Source organism: Cynoglossus semilaevis, chromosome 11 (genome assembly GCF_000523025.1).
Source record: "Cynoglossus semilaevis isolate Cse_v1.0 chromosome 11, Cse_v1.0, whole genome shotgun sequence".
Lineage (NCBI taxonomy): Eukaryota > Metazoa > Chordata > Actinopteri > Pleuronectiformes > Cynoglossidae > Cynoglossus > Cynoglossus semilaevis.
In genome coordinates this window covers 5,030,322-5,049,413 of record NC_024317.1, presented here as the reverse complement: position 1 = coordinate 5,049,413, position 19,092 = coordinate 5,030,322, and the positions used below count along the sequence as shown (strand labels likewise).

General features: G+C 40.3%; 1 protein-coding gene across 1 annotated transcript in view; it reads right to left on the bottom strand.

The window, feature by feature from the left end:
• Positions 1 to 3,695: 3,695 nt before the first annotated feature.
• LOC103386064 (arf-GAP with GTPase, ANK repeat and PH domain-containing protein 1) overlaps positions 3,696 to 19,092 on the bottom strand; it is a 21,183-nt gene continuing 5,786 nt past the window's right edge. The window contains 19 exon segments of the mRNA XM_017036464.2: positions 3,696 to 4,453; positions 5,090 to 5,393; positions 6,003 to 6,225; positions 8,228 to 8,318; positions 10,727 to 10,878; positions 11,089 to 11,148; positions 11,379 to 11,516; positions 11,610 to 11,738; positions 12,632 to 12,762; positions 12,764 to 12,786; positions 12,862 to 12,960; positions 13,248 to 13,331; positions 14,022 to 14,183; positions 14,961 to 15,082; positions 15,166 to 15,300; positions 15,388 to 15,529; positions 15,635 to 15,720; positions 16,683 to 16,770; positions 16,870 to 16,928. Of these exon segments, the coding sequence (XP_016891953.1) occupies positions 4,172 to 4,453; positions 5,090 to 5,393; positions 6,003 to 6,225; positions 8,228 to 8,318; positions 10,727 to 10,878; positions 11,089 to 11,148; positions 11,379 to 11,516; positions 11,610 to 11,738; positions 12,632 to 12,762; positions 12,764 to 12,786; positions 12,862 to 12,960; positions 13,248 to 13,331; positions 14,022 to 14,183; positions 14,961 to 15,082; positions 15,166 to 15,300; positions 15,388 to 15,529; positions 15,635 to 15,720; positions 16,683 to 16,770; positions 16,870 to 16,928 (2,510 nt within the window). The 3' untranslated portion in view covers positions 3,696 to 4,171.

Here is a 19,092-nt window from a genome sequence, read left to right as displayed (position 1 = left end):
AACCTGCGCTGACATTTCCTAACAGGCTGGAGTCTCGGCCGTGTCATGTACCAGCAGCTGCTGTCCCCTTGTCCACTTGTCCACAGTCTTCCCTCTGTCACTGACACACGTCTGTACAAAGACGTGGCTTATTTTACATCAACTGCCGCCAAAAGCAGGAGTAAAGTCATCCAACGATGTCCTTGATCTTTACATACATAATAAATGATCAAAAGTCCAGGTCTTTATGACTCCACCATTTAATCTGTGGCTAAAAACCTAATGAGAAATGTCTGTTATTACATTCAAATTAAATCTGACGTCCTTTCCAATAATACCAGACTCTTCATTCAGACTTTCGACTCCACGCTGACCTCAGTACGTGGTCTGTAAAGTCACGGCGCTGTGAATGAGCGAACATTAGCTGCTGCTGCAGAGATAAGTTCAGGTCATTACATCTGGACGTCTCCGTTTGGCCTGAATAATAACGGACGTCTCCACTTTACCGCTTCATTTAACAGAAGTAGAAATTCCTTTATAATAAATGTTCCCTTTACTGTGGTAAATGAGAGTAAGTCCAAAAGTTCAAAGTCAAATTATTGGGATAAATCACGACGTCAAAACGTGTCTGAGACACCTGTGAGACGGGATGAACATCAGACACCTTACAATTACTCCATGTTGCTTTATAAAAAAATACCTCTCTGTCATTATTACTGTATTTACTTGCTAACTGTTGACGACGTAGTAAAAGCGAAAACCTGCAGATAATAATTTAAAGGTTAAATAGAGGACAGAATAAAAATACCACTGGAAAAAAATAATGGCTAACAGTGTCAACGGGCGACACAGAACACATTTCTGCCAAGGATGGAAAGTGCTGCTGAATGTTCGACCCACAGAACAAACTGATTCTACAGTGATGAGTATACCAACAATAAGGCCCTCGGCCCCCGGCAGGACAACACCAGGCTTCATTCTACACCAGTCTCAAACAGGGCCTTCATAGACCTACAGTATCATGTGCCACTGACCTGCCTGCGGTGCAGAGGAGTTTTCTATGGTACCATTTCATCACTGTTATATATTGTTTGTTTGTTTAGACTATTTGAGCAAAGAGAAAAAGCCGAGGTATTTACAGCAGTCTTGTTTTATTTTAGGATGAAACCGATCCTCTCTGCTAAATACTAACGTACATTCACTCTCTGTAGATTATTTTCACTCACTGAGCTCAACAGAAATCAGACGTCCGTCTCAGTCTCACTTGAGATTTTCTTATTAAAACCAGTGCAAAGCAGGTTTGTGTTTCCACATATAAAAATGATACAAACGGACCAGGTAAATAAACAGCAGTACTTAAGTCAAGCAGTAAACTTCGAAAAGCAGAGGATGCCGAAGAACGGAAAAAGACGTGTCCATTGCACTAAAACCTTTGTCCCACATCACATTGAACTCAATTGTTATTTTTCTTTTACAAATAAGACATCAACATTCATGAATACAAATGTATGACAGGGTCACCTATGATTTGAGCTTCAGTTTTCTTTTTTTTTTAGTTTTTTTCTTTTAGTTCTAGGTCTGAAGGTTTTGTGTAATAAATGTCGTCCAAAGACAAAATGAAAGAAAAAGGTATTGTGTTAAAGATACTGTTTTAATTCTGTGGCCAAATAAATTCAGTAGTTTATGTTTCCCTCATTTTCAATGTGTTTGTTTAAATGTAGATTATAAAACATTTATATTTCAGCAATCTAAAATCTTCTGAGTCCTTATTATTTAGTATCCTATGACAAACCCTTATTTCTCAATATTGCATTAAATATTTTGAACATCTTAATTTTCCCAATCGTAGCATCAGTTCTTGTTGTTGACTCCCACTGTGCTGCTCTTTTTGTTTTGGTGTTAAACAAATATTTCCTTTCTGGTGTGTAAACCCATGAAACTCAAACCACCTCAGAAATAGTACAAAGGAAGAAAAAAAATAAAAAAAATCCTCTCCATATAAATTATGTTGACCCAGAAAAAAGTAGGTCAAACTCATAAAACCAGCATGGGACCATGGGAGGAGTGGTCTGGTTCAGAGGATTTGATGTGTAAATGCTAGTAGGCAGTTCAGTGGTGGCCAACAGCTACAGGAGTCCAGTCATCAGGTCCAAAAAGACAAAAAAAAAACAAGGTTTCAAACATGAAGCTGCACACGAGCACATGTGACGACAGTACACAGCATGATCCCCCCCCCCACCCCCCCATCCACCCACTATGCCTTGGCCTTCCAGGAACAAAATCCTCATCAGAGTTAATATCTGTGTACAGTTGTACCTCATCATCAACTGTTTTAACGTAAGGCCCTGACAGATAAAAAACAAAACAAAACACAAAACTGTTCCCAACACCAAAGCATGATCAGACGACGAAGGATTCCTTTTGAATCATCTCATGAGTATAAAAATACAAACAGAGACAGATGCTCACATCACGGACGAGTACACGCGGCAGAGTCTTCAGATCGACACAAAAATACACACAGTTCTGCAGGAGGACGGGCTTTGTGTCTGTTCAAAAATATTCAGCGGGGGCAACATTCCTCTGGTTCATTCCTCTACAGTGATTTTCAAATATAATCCCAGTCCTCCAGCAGTCGACTTCAGTAGATCAGATCTAAGAATCGCAGCCGGAATATCATTAACTCTTTATAAAATAAAACGCCCGGACACGCGGCGGCGTCCGGAAACACACGTCAGCACTTGAAACCATAGACTCTATGTTTACATTCAGCCACCATCAGAACCCTGTCACTTCCTTCCATTTCCTGTCAAGTTAATAGATGCTCCATGACAATGAGCTGCGCTTCGTGACGCACACGTCACGTACAGCGTTGGTGTCGAACACAGTGATGCAGACGTGACACTGGAGTCTCAGTCTGGAGTCGATCAGGCGGCGTTCCAAAGGAAAAGCCACAGCATGAGGCTGTGCAGCGAATCTCTGAGCAACTACAGGTAACCGTTTGTTTTTATACACAATCATACAGAACCATCTGGAAACTTTTCAGAAGATTATACTATATTTCATCAATGCTTTTCTATACAATTCTACTAACAGCCTTGTTTGTTTTCCAACCACTGTCGACATTAATTTAATATTATTTCTGAGCCATAGACTGTATATGAGAAATGGATGGAGCTACGGCTAACAGTATGACCATGAAGTCTTCTGCCATGATTTTTTGTCTCACAGTATGACCATGAAGTCTTCTGCCATGTTTTTTGTCTCGGGTACAAATACTAATAATAATAAAAATAAAAAAATTCTCTCCCTGGATCGTTGAGGGACAACGTGGAAAAGACCAAAAAGATGTAATGTCTATGTTTATAGAAAGAGGAAAAGCATGTATCCCAAAGAACACCATCCTCACTGGGAAACACAGACATGGGAGACCAGAATGGTTGGACTGGAACCAGAAATCCAAAAAGAACCAGAAAAAAAAAAGTTTCTGAAACAGGAAACTTCTGAGCAACGACAGTCTATGGCTGCGACCATTTCTTATACAGTATCGTCTGTACCAGGAGTGGGCAAACCTTTTGACTAGTGGGCCACGGCACAACCCCCCCGGGGGGGGGGGGGGCGGGTCAAGAGCAGATAGATGGAGTGTTTTTGTGAACTAAGATAAATGACATGGAAATGTCCAGGAGAGACGCTGAAAGGCTTTTAGGTATTACAGGGAAAAGGCAGAAGTAGAATAATATAAATTCATAATATGATTTGGACACGTTTGGACCCCGGGCCTTAGTTTGCCCCATGTCTGGTCCACACCATTGAACCAGACATTCACAGTCAGTAAGCTGGAAATGAAAGTGTGTCTAATTTAGAGCCAAGAGACTTGAAACCACAGTCGTCCATTTACTGAATCAAAAAGTGAACAGAACTTATTGCAGTCTAGATGCTGATTGGTTGTTTTTGAAAAGGCAGGTTTTGTTTCTTAAGGGAGTGAATATACTGTGTTTGATACTTGACCGTGGTTGGATATCGACTGCTGTTGTATAGAGTATGAATCATACTAGCTGGTATACAGTGCAATACATTCCTAATAAATCTGACGCCATGACGTTTGTCACCCAAGTAAGTCCGACTTCATTTTTGGTTACACCCGCACACACACACACACACACACACACACATACATTACACTCTATTTCCATTATGACACTGCTCTTCTGGAGGTGCTGTAGCTCAAGCTGGTGCCACCGCTCTTGTGCGAGATTTTGAGTGTCGTGGCAACCGTCGAGCTCGGCGCCATGGCAACAGGGAAGCTGGATGTTGTGGCTGCTGCAAAACCGACTGCTGTGACAATAGAGGGGGTCGGTTCATTGGGGCATCCGTACTGTAGCAGGATGTCGACGCACTCCTGGCTGCCAGCACTGCGAGCTAAAGCCAAAGCTGTCAGGCCCTGGGCGTCTCGGTACCGAACGTCACAGCCGTACTGAAGATAAAACAAAAGATCATTTGGTTACGAATGACTAAAAATAATCCTTTCTCTATGGGTGAGAAGAAATAATTTGCAAATATTTGCGAAAATCATAGATTGACCATCGACATTTCATAAACTCCCGCGTTAAAAATAAATTCTAAATTTTGCAAAGGCTATGCCAACAAATGGCATATACAGTGTGATTGTGATTGCTAAACGCTAGCTCAGCGATAACTCAACGTTAGCTCAGCGACTTCTCTTTCTATCCTGGCATGTTTTTAACTGCTTTTCTTTTCTAACTGTTTGAACCCATTGTACAAGGGCATGACTCAATAACCCTGAGTGACTTTCCCACAGCGTAAGTGTCAATTCAGCTGATGAGTCTGCTTCAATGTTCACTGCTGGATTGATTGTTAACGGGATAAAAACTATTATTGTTATTATTTCAGACGGTTTGTGCATAAAACACGGCCTCAGCCGTGGAGAAAATCTGAAATCCCGTCGGAGCTTGTTGTTTCTGTGTCTCTGCGACGTCATTATCTCTGTGTCCACGCCTCCAAAGTGCTACTGTTTTGTGTGGTTTCCTTTATCACAACTGGCAGAACTGGCACACTGACATAAACAGCGGTGGGAGAAAAAGAAACGCACCCAAACCAGAAGCTGTGTCATCACCACATCACCCTGGTGACACGCGGCGTGCAGCGCGGAGCCGGGCAGTCGCAGCGCTAACAGGGACCTGGAGGACAGGGCCAGGCTAACAGGTGCATTAATGTCCTCCTTAGAGCAGTGGGCCAGAAGGAGCAGCAGTTTGGGGAGGTTGTGCTCCATCACTGCCATGAGGAGACGGCCGGCGAGTGTGATGTCTGGACCCTCGCTGGGAGAGGGAGGAGGCAGTGGTGCCACAAACAGTTTCTGCTCATATTTGGCTCTGATCCAGGACTCTCGCTCCTCTCTGAAAAACCAAGAGAAACAGGGAAAAAAGAAAGGCGCAGCGTATTTACAGCTCCTGTCTTTGTAAGGTTGCAGCTTAAAACCTACCTCCTGTGAATCACTTTTAGCACCAGCGTGTAATATTTATGAGGCTTTATTGGCAGAAATGGAATGCATAAAGCCATGAGTGTGTTTAGATAGGTGCGTAGCTGCTGCAGAAATAGCATTTTATGTGACATTAAAATAATCTCAAGACTATGACTTAGAACAGGGCTGTCAAACTCATTTTGTTTCACAGGCCACGTCCTAATTAGGTGTGAGGTGGGCCGGACCAGTGCAATTACCTATAAATAACAATAAGTCTTTCCTAAGGAAAATAAGTTTTTCCTGTAAAAACAAGTGTATTAGACAAATCCTAATTATATGTGAATATAATTATTTAAATTAATTATAATGAAATGTAATTTTACAAAACATTTCCTGAACATGAAGTGTTTCTGTATTTTTTTTTCAAAATGTATCAAGCAGGCCGGATTGAAACCCCAAGCGGGACAGTTTTGGCCCACGGGTCATATGTTTGACACCCCATGTTCAGGTGAATGAATCAGTTTTCTCTCATCTTTGTTCTCACCGTGTGGAATCAGGTGTCGGTTTACGTCTCCCCAGGGTCCGTGCCTCCCATATACTGTTGACCAAGTGGTTGCCGATGGCACTCAGGACCAGAGTCAGCTCTTTGGGCAGATCGTCAAGGTCCAGTGAACGGACGCGGGTCAGATGGGTGCCCAAGTTTCTGTGGATCCCCGAACACTCGATACAAATGAGAGCGCCCAGGTTCAGGCTGGCCCACGTTGGATCTTAAAAGTAGAGTGAACGCAACAAATCAGAGCCAAGCTCAGCCAGAACTGAATATTAATGAATAAAAGGGAGTGATTTTAACTTTAACTAGGATGTGGTCACGAATGGTTGTAGTCAAATCCTCAGTGTTTAAGTGTCAGACCAAGTCCAAGTCCAAGTTACCAAAGAAACGTTTGGGGTAGAACCTAATTTAGAATCCACATTTGTAGTCCCAAAAATAAGAAAATTAAGCCTCACAATCTGAAGGCAGTGTCCATGAGAGAGAAAGTCTGGATTTAAGTCTGAGTCAAGAGAGAGATGTTTTAATCAGTCCCCAGGGTTTTGAGTCACAGAAACAGAGAAATTATTTTTCTCTCCCTTAGGATTCTGCTCAGATGGAGAGTCCCAGAAAAAAGAGTCTGAGTTGAAGTTGATCCCTAGAGTTTAGGCCAGTGTCTGAGGTAGAGAAAAAGGTTCAGATTAAGTCCTTTAGGTTTTGAGTCAGAGTTAGTCAGTCAGAGAAAGAGGATCCAGACGTTTTTTAATCTGGTCCACAATGTTTGGGTCAAAACATTCTTTACACAGAAAAAAAAGAAGCTTCAAATCTGAGTAAATCCTGATGTATTGGTGTCAAAGTCTGATGTTTAGACATAGAACAGAAGTTAAAGGTTTTCATCCAGAGTGTAAGTCCAAGGTCGGGCGTCAGAACAAAAGTAAGACTTAGATCCAAGCTAATGTTGCAGAAACTTTAGCTTGGATCTGAAACGTTAATGTTGCAGAGTCAGAGGAAAAAAATGAAGTTAATTTACCAAGAGTTGAGTCACTGTCTGAGAACAAAGTTCCAGTTATGTCACCTTGGTTTTGGGTCACAGAGGAAGACGCTTCGTTCTGGGGTGAAAAGTTGCTCTAATGTCCTGATGATTTGGACTTGGACTAAGAGAAAACGTTTGACTTGAGTCTTAACTGAGTCACAGAGGAAGAGGTTCGATTCCAGAACAACCGGGTGTTAGGTCTGTAGACTCTGATTTTACAGAAGAAAAGTTTAACCGGGTGTTAGGTCTGTAGACTCTGACTTTACAGAAGAAAAGTTTAATCTAAGTTAAATTACCAGAGACTTAGACCAGAGTTTGAGTCACGTCAGTTTCTAATGTAATTTCGACTCCAGGTCACTCTCCAGGTTTGACTTCCCAGCACCAGAGCTCTAAACCAGGTTGACTCCCAGTCCTGGACTGGAGTTCTTTGTGCTGGGACAGTGTCAGACACTAAAGACTGTGGAGATACAGATCTGAGCTGTTAACTCTGTCGCCAGACTTTATACCGTGTCCCTTAAACACTGGCACTTTAAAGAGTTCCAGCATCAGAGGAAAATTTTGCCGATAAATTTCTGTTTGGACCAGTGGTTCCTCAGACACTTTTATTAATCATGAGCCGTATAAGTGAAATAATGCTGATTAAATAAAAAAATAAAACAAAGCCTCATCCTTCGTTTGCTCCGCAGCCATTGTCTCCTCTTCAGGACTGAAGGCAGACGCATTAGCAGTATTTGCACGTTCCGTCTCAACGGCTTCATTTACCTTGGACTTAACATTGGGGCAGTTCGTTTGGCAGATACTTTCACTTACGTCAGTGAAAAATTATTCCAGGGCTCAGATGACAACTCAATTTAGCTCCAATAAAGCATTTAGCTAATGAGTTTTCTTTGAACGATTCAGCCGATTTCAACTCAACTCCACTTCGAAAACGTAGCAATTACAAACTACAAAAACATGAATCTTCCGTTTCCTCCATGGATCGAGAATATAGTCACACAGACTGCACACACACACACATGTTGAGGTGACACACATACTGCACACACACACACACACATGTTGAGGTGATGTTACTTAAATGCAACTCGTTCATTAATCGTAAAATAAATGACCTCAAGAATATTTAAAAAAAAAGACACAAATTGTAAAGTTAAAATGATAACCCAACCCTAACAGGACACACATGGATGAACTGAGTTCTGGTACTGACTTGGAGAATCACAGTCAACACAGAAGTTGTTGCCCTTTGCGTTGCGGATCGCCTGCAGGGCAACTGCTTCACTCAGGCTGTTTCTGCGAGCCTGTGGAAACACAAAGATAAAAAAAAAAGAAAAGATTAAGAAAATTTACATTTAAAAATATATATATATGCACACACACACACATATATAAATATATGTGCATATATGTATAGACACACTTATATAAATATATGCAGACACATATATATATATGCACATATATATGTGCACACACAGACATTTATAAATATATGTACACAGACATATTTATATATAGTGTATATAGTCACACACACATATATCTACTGTACATATATATATGCATATACAGTATATGCACACAGACAAATTTTTCAAATATATGGTCATATTTATATATGTGTATATATATATTTATACAAATATATATTTATATGTTTACATGTGTGTATATATATAGATATATATTTATATATATATTTATACACATATACATATATATAATGTTTATATTTATATGTATATATACTAAGGACCCTTCAGGGGTTGCCGCCGCCGCCGCCGCAGCAGCCAGTAGTATGTATTAAAACATTGCTCAGTTTTCAACACCTGGTAATATTCCTTGACCTAACCTTGAGAGATGATGTGAGCGTGAGACTAGCACCATGTTGATAATAATTGATGGACAACTGGGGGGGGTTAAGTGTTTGACCCAAGGACGAGTTCACACTTAGCTGAGTTTAAACCCTGGATATCTGTCTGGAAGATAAACTCCCCGCTGTTGTGGGCCAGCCCTCCGCAGCCACACAACAGAGCGTAAAACAGAGTAAGAATCAGGACAGAATTTGGAGAAATGAAACACAGAACCGGTTTTGGCAGGTTTAGCAGCAGCAGTAAGCGTTGAGTACGTTGAGCTAAAGACTCCCACGGCGGGGACATAAACACCTGCGATTATGTGGAAAATAATATCACTGTTTAATCACAACCTTATATTTGACAGAGAAGATGAACTTCTCTGTTCTAGTCTTTATGTCGAATCTCCGTAAAATCTCAGAATCCAACTTTACATCCAACTCCAGGAGGACCACCAACGCCAGCAAGGACACTTAGTAAGACTTAATAACTAATTTACCTAATTTACTGTCAACAACATAAATCTTTAAAATGATCTGTGGCGCTCCCATTAGCTTATTAGCTTACAGTACTTATTTATTTTAAAATGCCGTTAAAATTGCAGCCAAATACGGAGCAATAATTCTTATTGTCTCGCCATGCTGATTGGTAGACTAATGTCGTTCTTTTTACCTTCTGGTCGTTATGTCAGTAGCGGGAGGGTTGGAACTCTTTTTTTTTTTTTTTTTGGGGAATGTGCAAAAAAATTACTTTTTTTCAAAATAAAATTTCTGTATTTGAAATTTTTTTAAATGTTTAAATGTAAAAGGGATAGAGTGGTGACAGTTTTGTGTTTTTTAAATAAGATTTGTTTTTAACTTTTAAAAAAAAATTTAAATATTTTTTTTTTAAAATTTGTTTTACATGGACCACTACAAAGCACATTGTGGATAAAAATTTGTATTAATTTACAGCCAAACTAAAGTGACTAAAATATATATAAAAATATACTCTGACAGATTTGTATAGTAGGTCACGAGTTCATAAGTGGTAGGATCGGAGTTCCACGTGTCAACCAGCAGTAGATGAATGAATGAATGAATGAATGAATGAATGAATGAATGAATGAATGAATGAATGACGGTTCTTCTCACTCGCCTCATTAGTTTTAAAAACCCTTGGCTGAAAAAGCGATGATAAAATAGTGATTCATTCAGATTCACCGCTGGAAAGAGGACAAAAAAAAATAAAAAAAAAGCCTCAGGATCGTTATCTACCCTGGACGGTTACTGTTCTATTTGAAGTCACTCAGATTGGCCTGTGCTTCGACATCTTTATTTAAAGGTAGACTTTATTTCCTTTTTTATCCACCAACACAGGATAACAGCCCTCAAAATATTGTAGGCAAATAAAAGTAAAAGGTTTCAATAAAAATCTTAAAATTTTTGATTTTTTTCCTCAACAAAAATAAGATCTCACCGCTGACACGATCAGTGCTCCACAAAATTTTATTCGGCATCTGCCTGCGGCTACCAAAGTTATGGTGTTGACTTGCAGTAAAGTGTTGGTTGGAGCAGATGGAAAAGCAGATGCAATTTCATGCCAACATGACTATACTGTGCTGCAGCGCCTGCTTTGCATAAAAAAACTTCAGGTGAACGTCTAACCTCATTGCGAGCAGGTATATTATAGAAGACATTATACCACAGAAGGAACATCTTGACTTTTACCATAATATCCACCGTCCTTCTCTCTCTGTGTGTTAACTGATCTATTTTTGTACATTTTATGGGATGGATTTGCATCTCTTTTCAAGGGGATTTGAAGCAAATCAGACCAGCTTGATGTATGTGTTAACAAGAATAATTGTTCCCTGCCTTGTTTTTGCTGCTTTCACACAGCTGCAGACTGGCCAGGATCTGACTTTCAATGGCCTGGACCCAGGAGTCTCTTTCCTCCACACTGGGGGCTTCGAAGTGCCAGGTCTGACCAGTGCTGGACACAACCAGGAAGTCAAAGTTGTCCTCATCTGAACAAACACCAGAATCGTACACATTTGTTAGCTTTAAAAACCAAAACCACAGGAAACTGCGAAGTTAGAGACTAGAACTACTGCTGTGATGAAAGAGGTAACTTTGAAAATAAATCAGAATAAAATTTTGTAAAATCATCTCAACACAGGACGGTTTATCTAATAATTCGTTTATTCCTACTGTAATACAGAGACAGATTTCAATACCTGTTTTGCTGACGTTTCTCAAGCTGCCAAAGCTTTTCAGTTTCCACATTTTGCGCTTGGCTACACAGAAAGATTTCACAAAGTCAGAATAATAAATAGAAATTATTAAATGAACAACTCTTTTGTTCTTCGTATAAAAATGAAAGTCATTCATACTTTTATCAATCTAGTGAATTACAAACAGAATCTCAGTGAAATCCAATCTTTCCTTGAGTTGTCAATCTAGTGAATTACAAACAGAATCTGAGTGAAATCCAATCTTTCCTTTAAACCCAACACTGTGTTTTTACCGTCGGCCTGACCAGCTGCTGCGTCTCCTTTCTGGTTCATGCTCTTCTTCCTGCAGTGTTTCTTCCTGTCAGTCAGGGGGGAGGCGGAGCCCACGTCTTTGGTGGAGGAGGAACTGGAGACTCCCTCAAGTGCAGAGTCTGACCACAGAAGACACGTTAGTCAGGATTGTTTGATTGTGGTGAAAAAAACAAAGTCATATATTGAGGGATCAGTGTGTGTCTGGTACTGACCAACAGTTTGAGCGTGGTTCGATGCCGAGGAGGAGCACCGCTGAACTCCTCTGTTACTCCTCAGGAAGAGCGCTCCTCCCAGCCCTTCCATCTCCTCCACTTGCAGGAGGCTGCTGGCACTTACAGGCACTAAAGGGAGCAAATCAAGTAAGGATTTAGCAAAGGAGTCGTTTAGTCCGACACGATGTGTAGAAAGACTAAGCTGCTGGGATTTGAAAATGCAGAAGTAGTCTGGGAAAGGAAAAGAGCATTACTAACGACATTCTAAATAGTCTTTTTACAAGTATTCTTGACAATTATGGCGAGTCCCTTCTGGTGCTTCGTTTTCTTCTCTAGTTTTTGTTCTCACTGACACTGAGGAAAGATGCTGCGCCAGAGAAACCAAGTTTTTTACATTTATTCAGCCCAGCTTTTTAACAGACTGGCAACTTTTACATTTCATTTATAACATCTATGCGTGTCTTGTCTGTTGCTCTGGAAATAAAAAAGAAATATAAAGCTGTCGGGGAAACAGCACGCTGCTTATATTGAGCTCAGTATGGATCTCAATATCGATCAACAGTAGGCAGTTGAGTTTAATGTTTTTCAGCAACTTCTGTTGACGCATTTTTCTATGACATGAAAAATATCATGAATTTCCATGTTTAGTTTACATCATTTTAAATAAAGACTAAATATTTACATATGAAATTCAACTTTGTTTCCTGTCAATGTTGACAAATGACAAATCAAAATAATTGATATTGACACATCTTAGGTCACTGATGATGTCATATTCGGTTGTTTTTTTTTTATCTTATTGTGTGCTGCCATTGAATCAAATCTACATATAAATTAATACTTTTATTCAAAATACATATTCATATTATATTGTTACATATTCTGACATGATTTAGACCAGCAATGATAATCTTACACCTTTAGCATGAGGAGAGTTCCAAAGCTACTGTTTAGTACTAATACTTGTCTCAAAACCCTATAAAATAAAAGATAAATAAGAAAAGATTAAAAAAACCCTGGACCTGGGTTGACACCCTCCGACCCCAGCACGTCTTTGACCCGGCCGTTGAGTCCAGCTGGAGGACCACCAGTGGGTACAGCGCGTGGCGGTCGTTTTCCCGGCACCTTGACGGGCACCCGCAGCCGGGCCATCTCCTGGAGTGTTGAGCATGTAGTCCTGCCACAGCAGACACAAGCCTTTAGCATTAGATCCTAGCCTTTTCATTGGTTCCTCACCTCTTCAGTGACTCACATTGACGCTGGCGTGATAGGACAGAATGCCATCGTTGGTCAGTGTCACGTACTTCTTCTTCCACTCCTGGTGGCGGCGGCTGAGCTGCAGAAGGAGGCCCTGACCAAAAAGAAGGAAGAAGACAGAAGAAGAAGGAGAATTTAACGGCCAGGTTTTTATCCTGTCCTCGCTGCTAAGACCTGAGACTGAGCAGGACCAGCAGCTTCACAGTCACAGAGAGAGGCCAAACGACAGAGACCATAACACTTCATCACCCCACAGACGTGCAATCACACATTAGATGTCATGTGATCGCTGCAGTGAAGGATGGCTCTCAGATATTACCACGTTCTTGGTGCAGTATTCGTTTCCCTGCCTTCTGTACATGTGTACATTCTGTGCTGTACCTGTTTAGTGGGGATGCAGCGCCCTACGCCCAGATCGCCTTTATAATCTGCACTCCTTCTGTTGGAGTCGCTGCCTCTCCGACCCTGGAGAGAGAAAAGAATGACTTCGTATCAGTAATGATCAGAGGCTTAAATATAATTAAAAACACAGGAAAGTGATTTTATGAATTAATGCAGATGAAAACAATCAGTAAAATACAGTTTCTGTTTTATGCATAACAGAAAAAAAAAATAAAGGAAATATTAATTTAGACTAAGTGTCAGTTGGGTAGAAGCTTTATTACTAAATGTTTTTTTGTTTTGTTTTCAATAAAGAAATGTCTGGTGTAATACCAATTAAACTCATTAATATCATGAATTATTATTTTTCATTCCAGTAAAGTTGAGTTTTGACACAAGAGACAAAGACAAACAAAGCGATAAAGGAAAAATATAAAACTGTGAGGTAGGAGTTTTGCCCTTAGATACTGAATAAATATAAGATTATTATCTCTAGAAATGAAAAAGAGAAGAATAAATACTTTTTAAATCTAAACTATAATTATCACGTTATTATTATTAATCTGGGATCCTTTTTCAAGTATTTATGCAAAAATAACAATAAGCAAATCATTTTTATAAAATGATTAATTTGACTCTTCGCTTCAACTGCTGACAGATTCTTTAATGTGGTTTAATGAGTGGTGGCTGTGATGAAGGAAGAGAAAAAACTGAAAAGCAGATGAAGACAAAAGACTTTCAATATTTAATCAATTGTTAATTAAGAATCTGTACCGCAAACCGTGGTGTGCGTCTCCTGGTGGCACTGCGGGCAGAGCCTGGCGCAGCACTGTCTGGTTTCTCCCCTCTGGCTGTTCTGCCAATGTCTTTATGACTGATGACAGGAGTGGAGGGAAGTGAGGAGGAGTAGTCGCTGCTCTGACCACCGTTACTGGCCTAAAGAGAGGAGAAGAAAGGGAGACGAGCTGAAAAAAAAAACTATTAAAAAAAAAAAAGCATCTTTTGAGGAACATATCTGGAGTCAAGTGTGCAATATTGTCTGATAAGATGTCTAAAAATATCCACTTTACAGCCATCCAGTGTCAGGTACTTCACACAATTCACAACAGTGGAGAAAAAGAACTCTGTACAATGTACAAAACACACCGTAAACCAGAGGAGTGTTACAGTCACAGCAGTCGGTCGGCTTTCTGAAGGAAATATTTCTCTCTCTTTTTTTCACATCTTTTAACCAGTTTACTGTGGACGTTGGTCCTCATTAACTCAGCTGAAGATTATTAGTCATTTGACATTTTGAAATATTTTATAGCAAAACTGTAAAAGGACAAATCATCAGTTCTAAGTGTCTAAAATGAGGTCTACAATAATCAACAAAACAGGGGCTACAGTAAAAGTTGGAAAAAAAACTATTTAAAAAAATCGACTATCGACCATTCAATTTCTATGTTTTTTACACAATTTAACGTCTTCTTGTTGGGAGGTGCAGTCAGAAGGACAGATGGGTTCAGACCAGGGTGAGAGCTACATCAGGGATCAGGTCAGGAAAGATGTTTATGTCATGAGATAGTATTAGAAAACTCAACTCAGATGGTTTAGAGATGGACTAAATATGTGGCAAAAAGACGTTGAAGGTAGAGCTGCCAGGCAGAGGGGAAAAGACTCCTGTCTCTCACGTTCAAACAAGATGTACATGAAATACTTGAAAGGTTTTACCTGTCCAGGGAAGACGCCTGACACTGGGGTGGATCCTCCAGAATGACTGGGGGAGTTGGGCAGAGACTTGCAGGAAGCCAGCAGAGCAGCTTGTTTCTTGGCCGCCATGATCTTCTGGGCAGCTGTGGAACAGAAAACAGAAACTAAAGCCCAACCTTCAGGAATCTGGGTTTTGCTGTGCGACGACCCGTGACTGCAACGGTACCGTCATTGAAGACCCTGTTCACGTTGAGGCCGTAGGTCGCGCAGGTTTCGTAGTAAGTGCAGCGGCGGACGTCAGAACACAGCTGTCTGGCCCTGGCGTCGTCGATAACTCTGGGATTGGTGCTGCTGATCTTGTCTGAGTTAAAGAGTTAACACAATAAACCACAGCTCGTCTGTTCACACTGAAAACACAGATGTGTGTGTGTCTGTGTGTGTGTGTTACCCTGAGTGCCAACTACTACGAATGGTATCTCAGCGATAGGCCGGTGGAGTGCAAGCTGGTGGTAGATCTTGTAAACTTCCTGGAAGCTGGCCTCGTTTTCCAGACTGAACACCAGGATGACTGCATCCACCCAGGCTGCAAGCTGAGGAAGAGGAAGAGGAAGAGGAACGGGACATCAGGAAACTCGTGAGAATGAACTGAGATTAGAGACGAAAAGGATTGAGTTGGTCTTCAGTTTCTGACGCACCTGAGCGTCTGGCAGTTCTGTCTCTTCCCTGATAATCAGGAGGTGGCTCTGTCCATCAACCAGGACGTCCTTGATGTACTGACGTCCTGCAGATGTGGCAAGAAAACAAAACCTCAAGATTTTATTGGGATCCATCGGTTCCCTAATCATGTGCTAGTCAAATCACAGCCAACTTTGGATTCCCCTGATTGCCCTCCAATGAGGATGCTCCTTTCATCCAGTACTAGACATGAATTCTTTACAGTGCAGAAGCAGATCATTTTCTGTGATGTTGCGGTGAGTCATGACTCATCGGTGCCTGCAGGAACTACACCTCATTAACTAAATCTCAAAAAATTAAAAACTAGGGTCGCACCTCATTAACTAAATCTCAAAAAATTCAAAACTAGGGTCGTTTTCATGCCAATTTTTCTTTTTTTTTTACAAAACCACAGGAGTATTTTCAAGTTTTTTTTATTATAAGTAAGTAAGTGCAACGAACTGTAATCAGTGGCACAGCTCTGTGAGATAATGGATGACGTTCAGTGTATTGGTGCGAGGTCGAACCAAACCTCTAGGGTCACATTTGACGATCTATTAATACCAACTCTTCAGAGCTGAGGTGCAACTTCAGGTTTTTTTTTGTTGAATTGTTTGTATCGTAACAGAACAGATCTCACAGCAAGCCTTTCTTCTGCCCTCGCCCCTGAAGTTAAAACACCTCCAAACTGCTGACATTGTTGACCTACTTGAATAAACTGCCCATGAGGACAATGAGACGCTGAACTCCAGGAGGAACACGACGAGCGTTGACACGTGTGCAGCTTCTAATTGTAAAAGTCGCTGAATTGGTTCATTTTTTCTAAGACTACGTGCACAAGTTTAAATCGCTACGGTAACAGTAGATCCATAAAACCCTTAAAAGGATTTGGTAAAATTTTTTTTACAAATATTTCATATTATATATAAATATATTCATACAAGTAAAGATTTCCAATTAAAAACACTTTGCCTGCTTTAATTTTAATAAAGACAATCTACTGGATGATGAAGAAGTTCAGACACAGACCCTCGGCGTTCTCCACTGCCAGGTAACTTCCTGTCATGTGCCTGTGGACCAGAGCGGACTTCCCACTGCACAGGCCTCCAAAAACACCCTGCACGGAAGAGAGAGGGTAAGATGATAAGGTGTTGTTGTTGTTGTTGTTGTTGTTGTTGTTGTCGTTGGATCAGGTGACTCGTGTATCAACACCTACCAGGTGGAGCTCCTGTAGGATTGGACTCATGGTCCATTCTTGACTGCTGGTGAACGCACCTGAAGACACGAAACAATCTGGTGTTAATGAGAAAAGCAAGAAAAAGAAATTTCTTTTACAGAAATCAAGTAAGGTGTTAAATATGTCTTTGTTTTTTAAATTCAGAGTTAAAGTTATCGTGGGAGGATCGTCTGCTGGTTATTTATAAAGTCCGTGGACACAGCACTGTGAGGAAAGGCGCAGGAGTCCAGTCCTCGTCACCAGGTGCTGAAATGCATTCAGACTAAGAAAACTCTTCTCATATAAACTCCTTTACCAACATTATGTACTTCACTCTCCTACGATCTGGAGAACGCAGACTCGGAGCTTCCCTAAAAAAAGACAAATGTCTTATAAAATCTTTATGGCACAGAGTAAAAAGGCCATCACAGGAGAGGAGTCTTTGGGGAACCTCCTACGACCAGACCAGGGATTCTATAATTAACCTGTTAACCTGTGTCATAATATTAAGGACTACATAATCTGCTGAAGCAGGGTTCTCAAACTGGAGTGAGCTGAGGGACAATAGAAACACAAAACCTGGATGTTTTAGGAAAGAAAATCTGTTAAATACAAATACTGATTAGTACTGTAGAAAAAAAAAACTAAAAAACTAAGGAGTATATGATTTAGATGTACTTTTTAATCACCACTTAGTATTATTGAAAGCACGGGGGTTCAACAGGGGGGCAGCGGCCTTTAGGTGGTCCTAGGTGATTCTGCAAAGAGGTCGTTACATTTTAAATAAGTAAATACTGTAAGTAGTAAACTGATTTTTTAAGCTTTTTTTTACAGTGTAACTAACCTAAAAATATATTTTAGAATATATTTATAATATATTTTTATAATATATTTTAGCAAACATATTACTCATTTTGTTCCTAGTGGTAACATTTTGTGTCCTATCAACCACTTGAAGTTCTTCTACAGTATTTACCATGAACCTACTGTACTCACTTGTGTACTACATTCTAATATGCCAGAATTTCTATTGAGAAATATGGCGGACAACCCCAGAAAATATAATCAAACACATATAAATATATATACTGAGGCAGAGTTGTGATTCTGCCTTTGTTTCCCTGAGATAAGCGCAGCCATTAGGCGGCAACAACACGTGTCACGATGATGAATGGGTCTGTAATTTTAAACTAATATATGGTCTTTGTCAGTAACCGGTGATTATCACTGTTTTACTTAAACAGTCGGTTTAGTGAGTGATGCTTTATCAGATTTAATGCTGATGGATTTCAATGAAAAACTCTTAAATCATACCATAAAAAATGAGATATAAACAGTGCGGTTATTTACTTTTTCAGTTTATGGCCTCACCGCACCACGGCAACTGTTAAAATGTATTCATTTTTATTACGCCCGTAGCTCACTCTTTAATTCACTCTGAGATGACAGAAATATTTCTCTTCAGAGCTTCAGAGAAAAATAAAACTCTTCTCCGTCTTTTTGGAAGGACTTCAAGTGCTTTAGAGAAACTGGGTTTTAAGGTCGGGACAATCTTTACCCTAAACTACACAGTGACAGACAAAAAAAACACCGACTCTCAGCGAGAAAATGTTCAAAACAAAACACTGAAGACTGAAGCCTGCAGGCTGAGACCACATTTGTGGATCTTTCATGAATCCAGGTCATTTCTTTAACAACTTTAAATAAACCAGGCATTTTGAACAGTAACAAAACTTCGTTCAGCAATTTTAGGGAAAGTAAAAACCACGAAAAGATCAAATATTTTCGCTGACGCATCAAGATCTGATTTGGCCCTAGATTTCAGTTCATGATGAAATGTTTTTAATTTAATCATTTGTGTTGGAGATACAGTCAGACTTTGAGTTAGTGTTCATTCCTGTGCAGACACATGCAGTGCCACCGTGCCAGGTCTTTGTGAGTGACATCTGGCTCCGATGTGTCGGTCTTTCAGTGCAAAAAACCTGCATGTAGGTTATAACCTGTTTGAGCAGACAATGTTAATTTATATTAGAGAAAGAAGCTGTAAACAGTGAGCTAAGAATACTGCGTGTGTTCTTTTTAAGGTCACTAAAAATATGCACGCTCTGTGAAGTGGAGAGATCTCAGCATTCTCACCACCGTTTGTCGTAATGTCGTAACACGCCGTCTACCTTCAAACCCCCCACATCTCTGGACACCCTCCGCCTGCCCCCCCCCACCCCC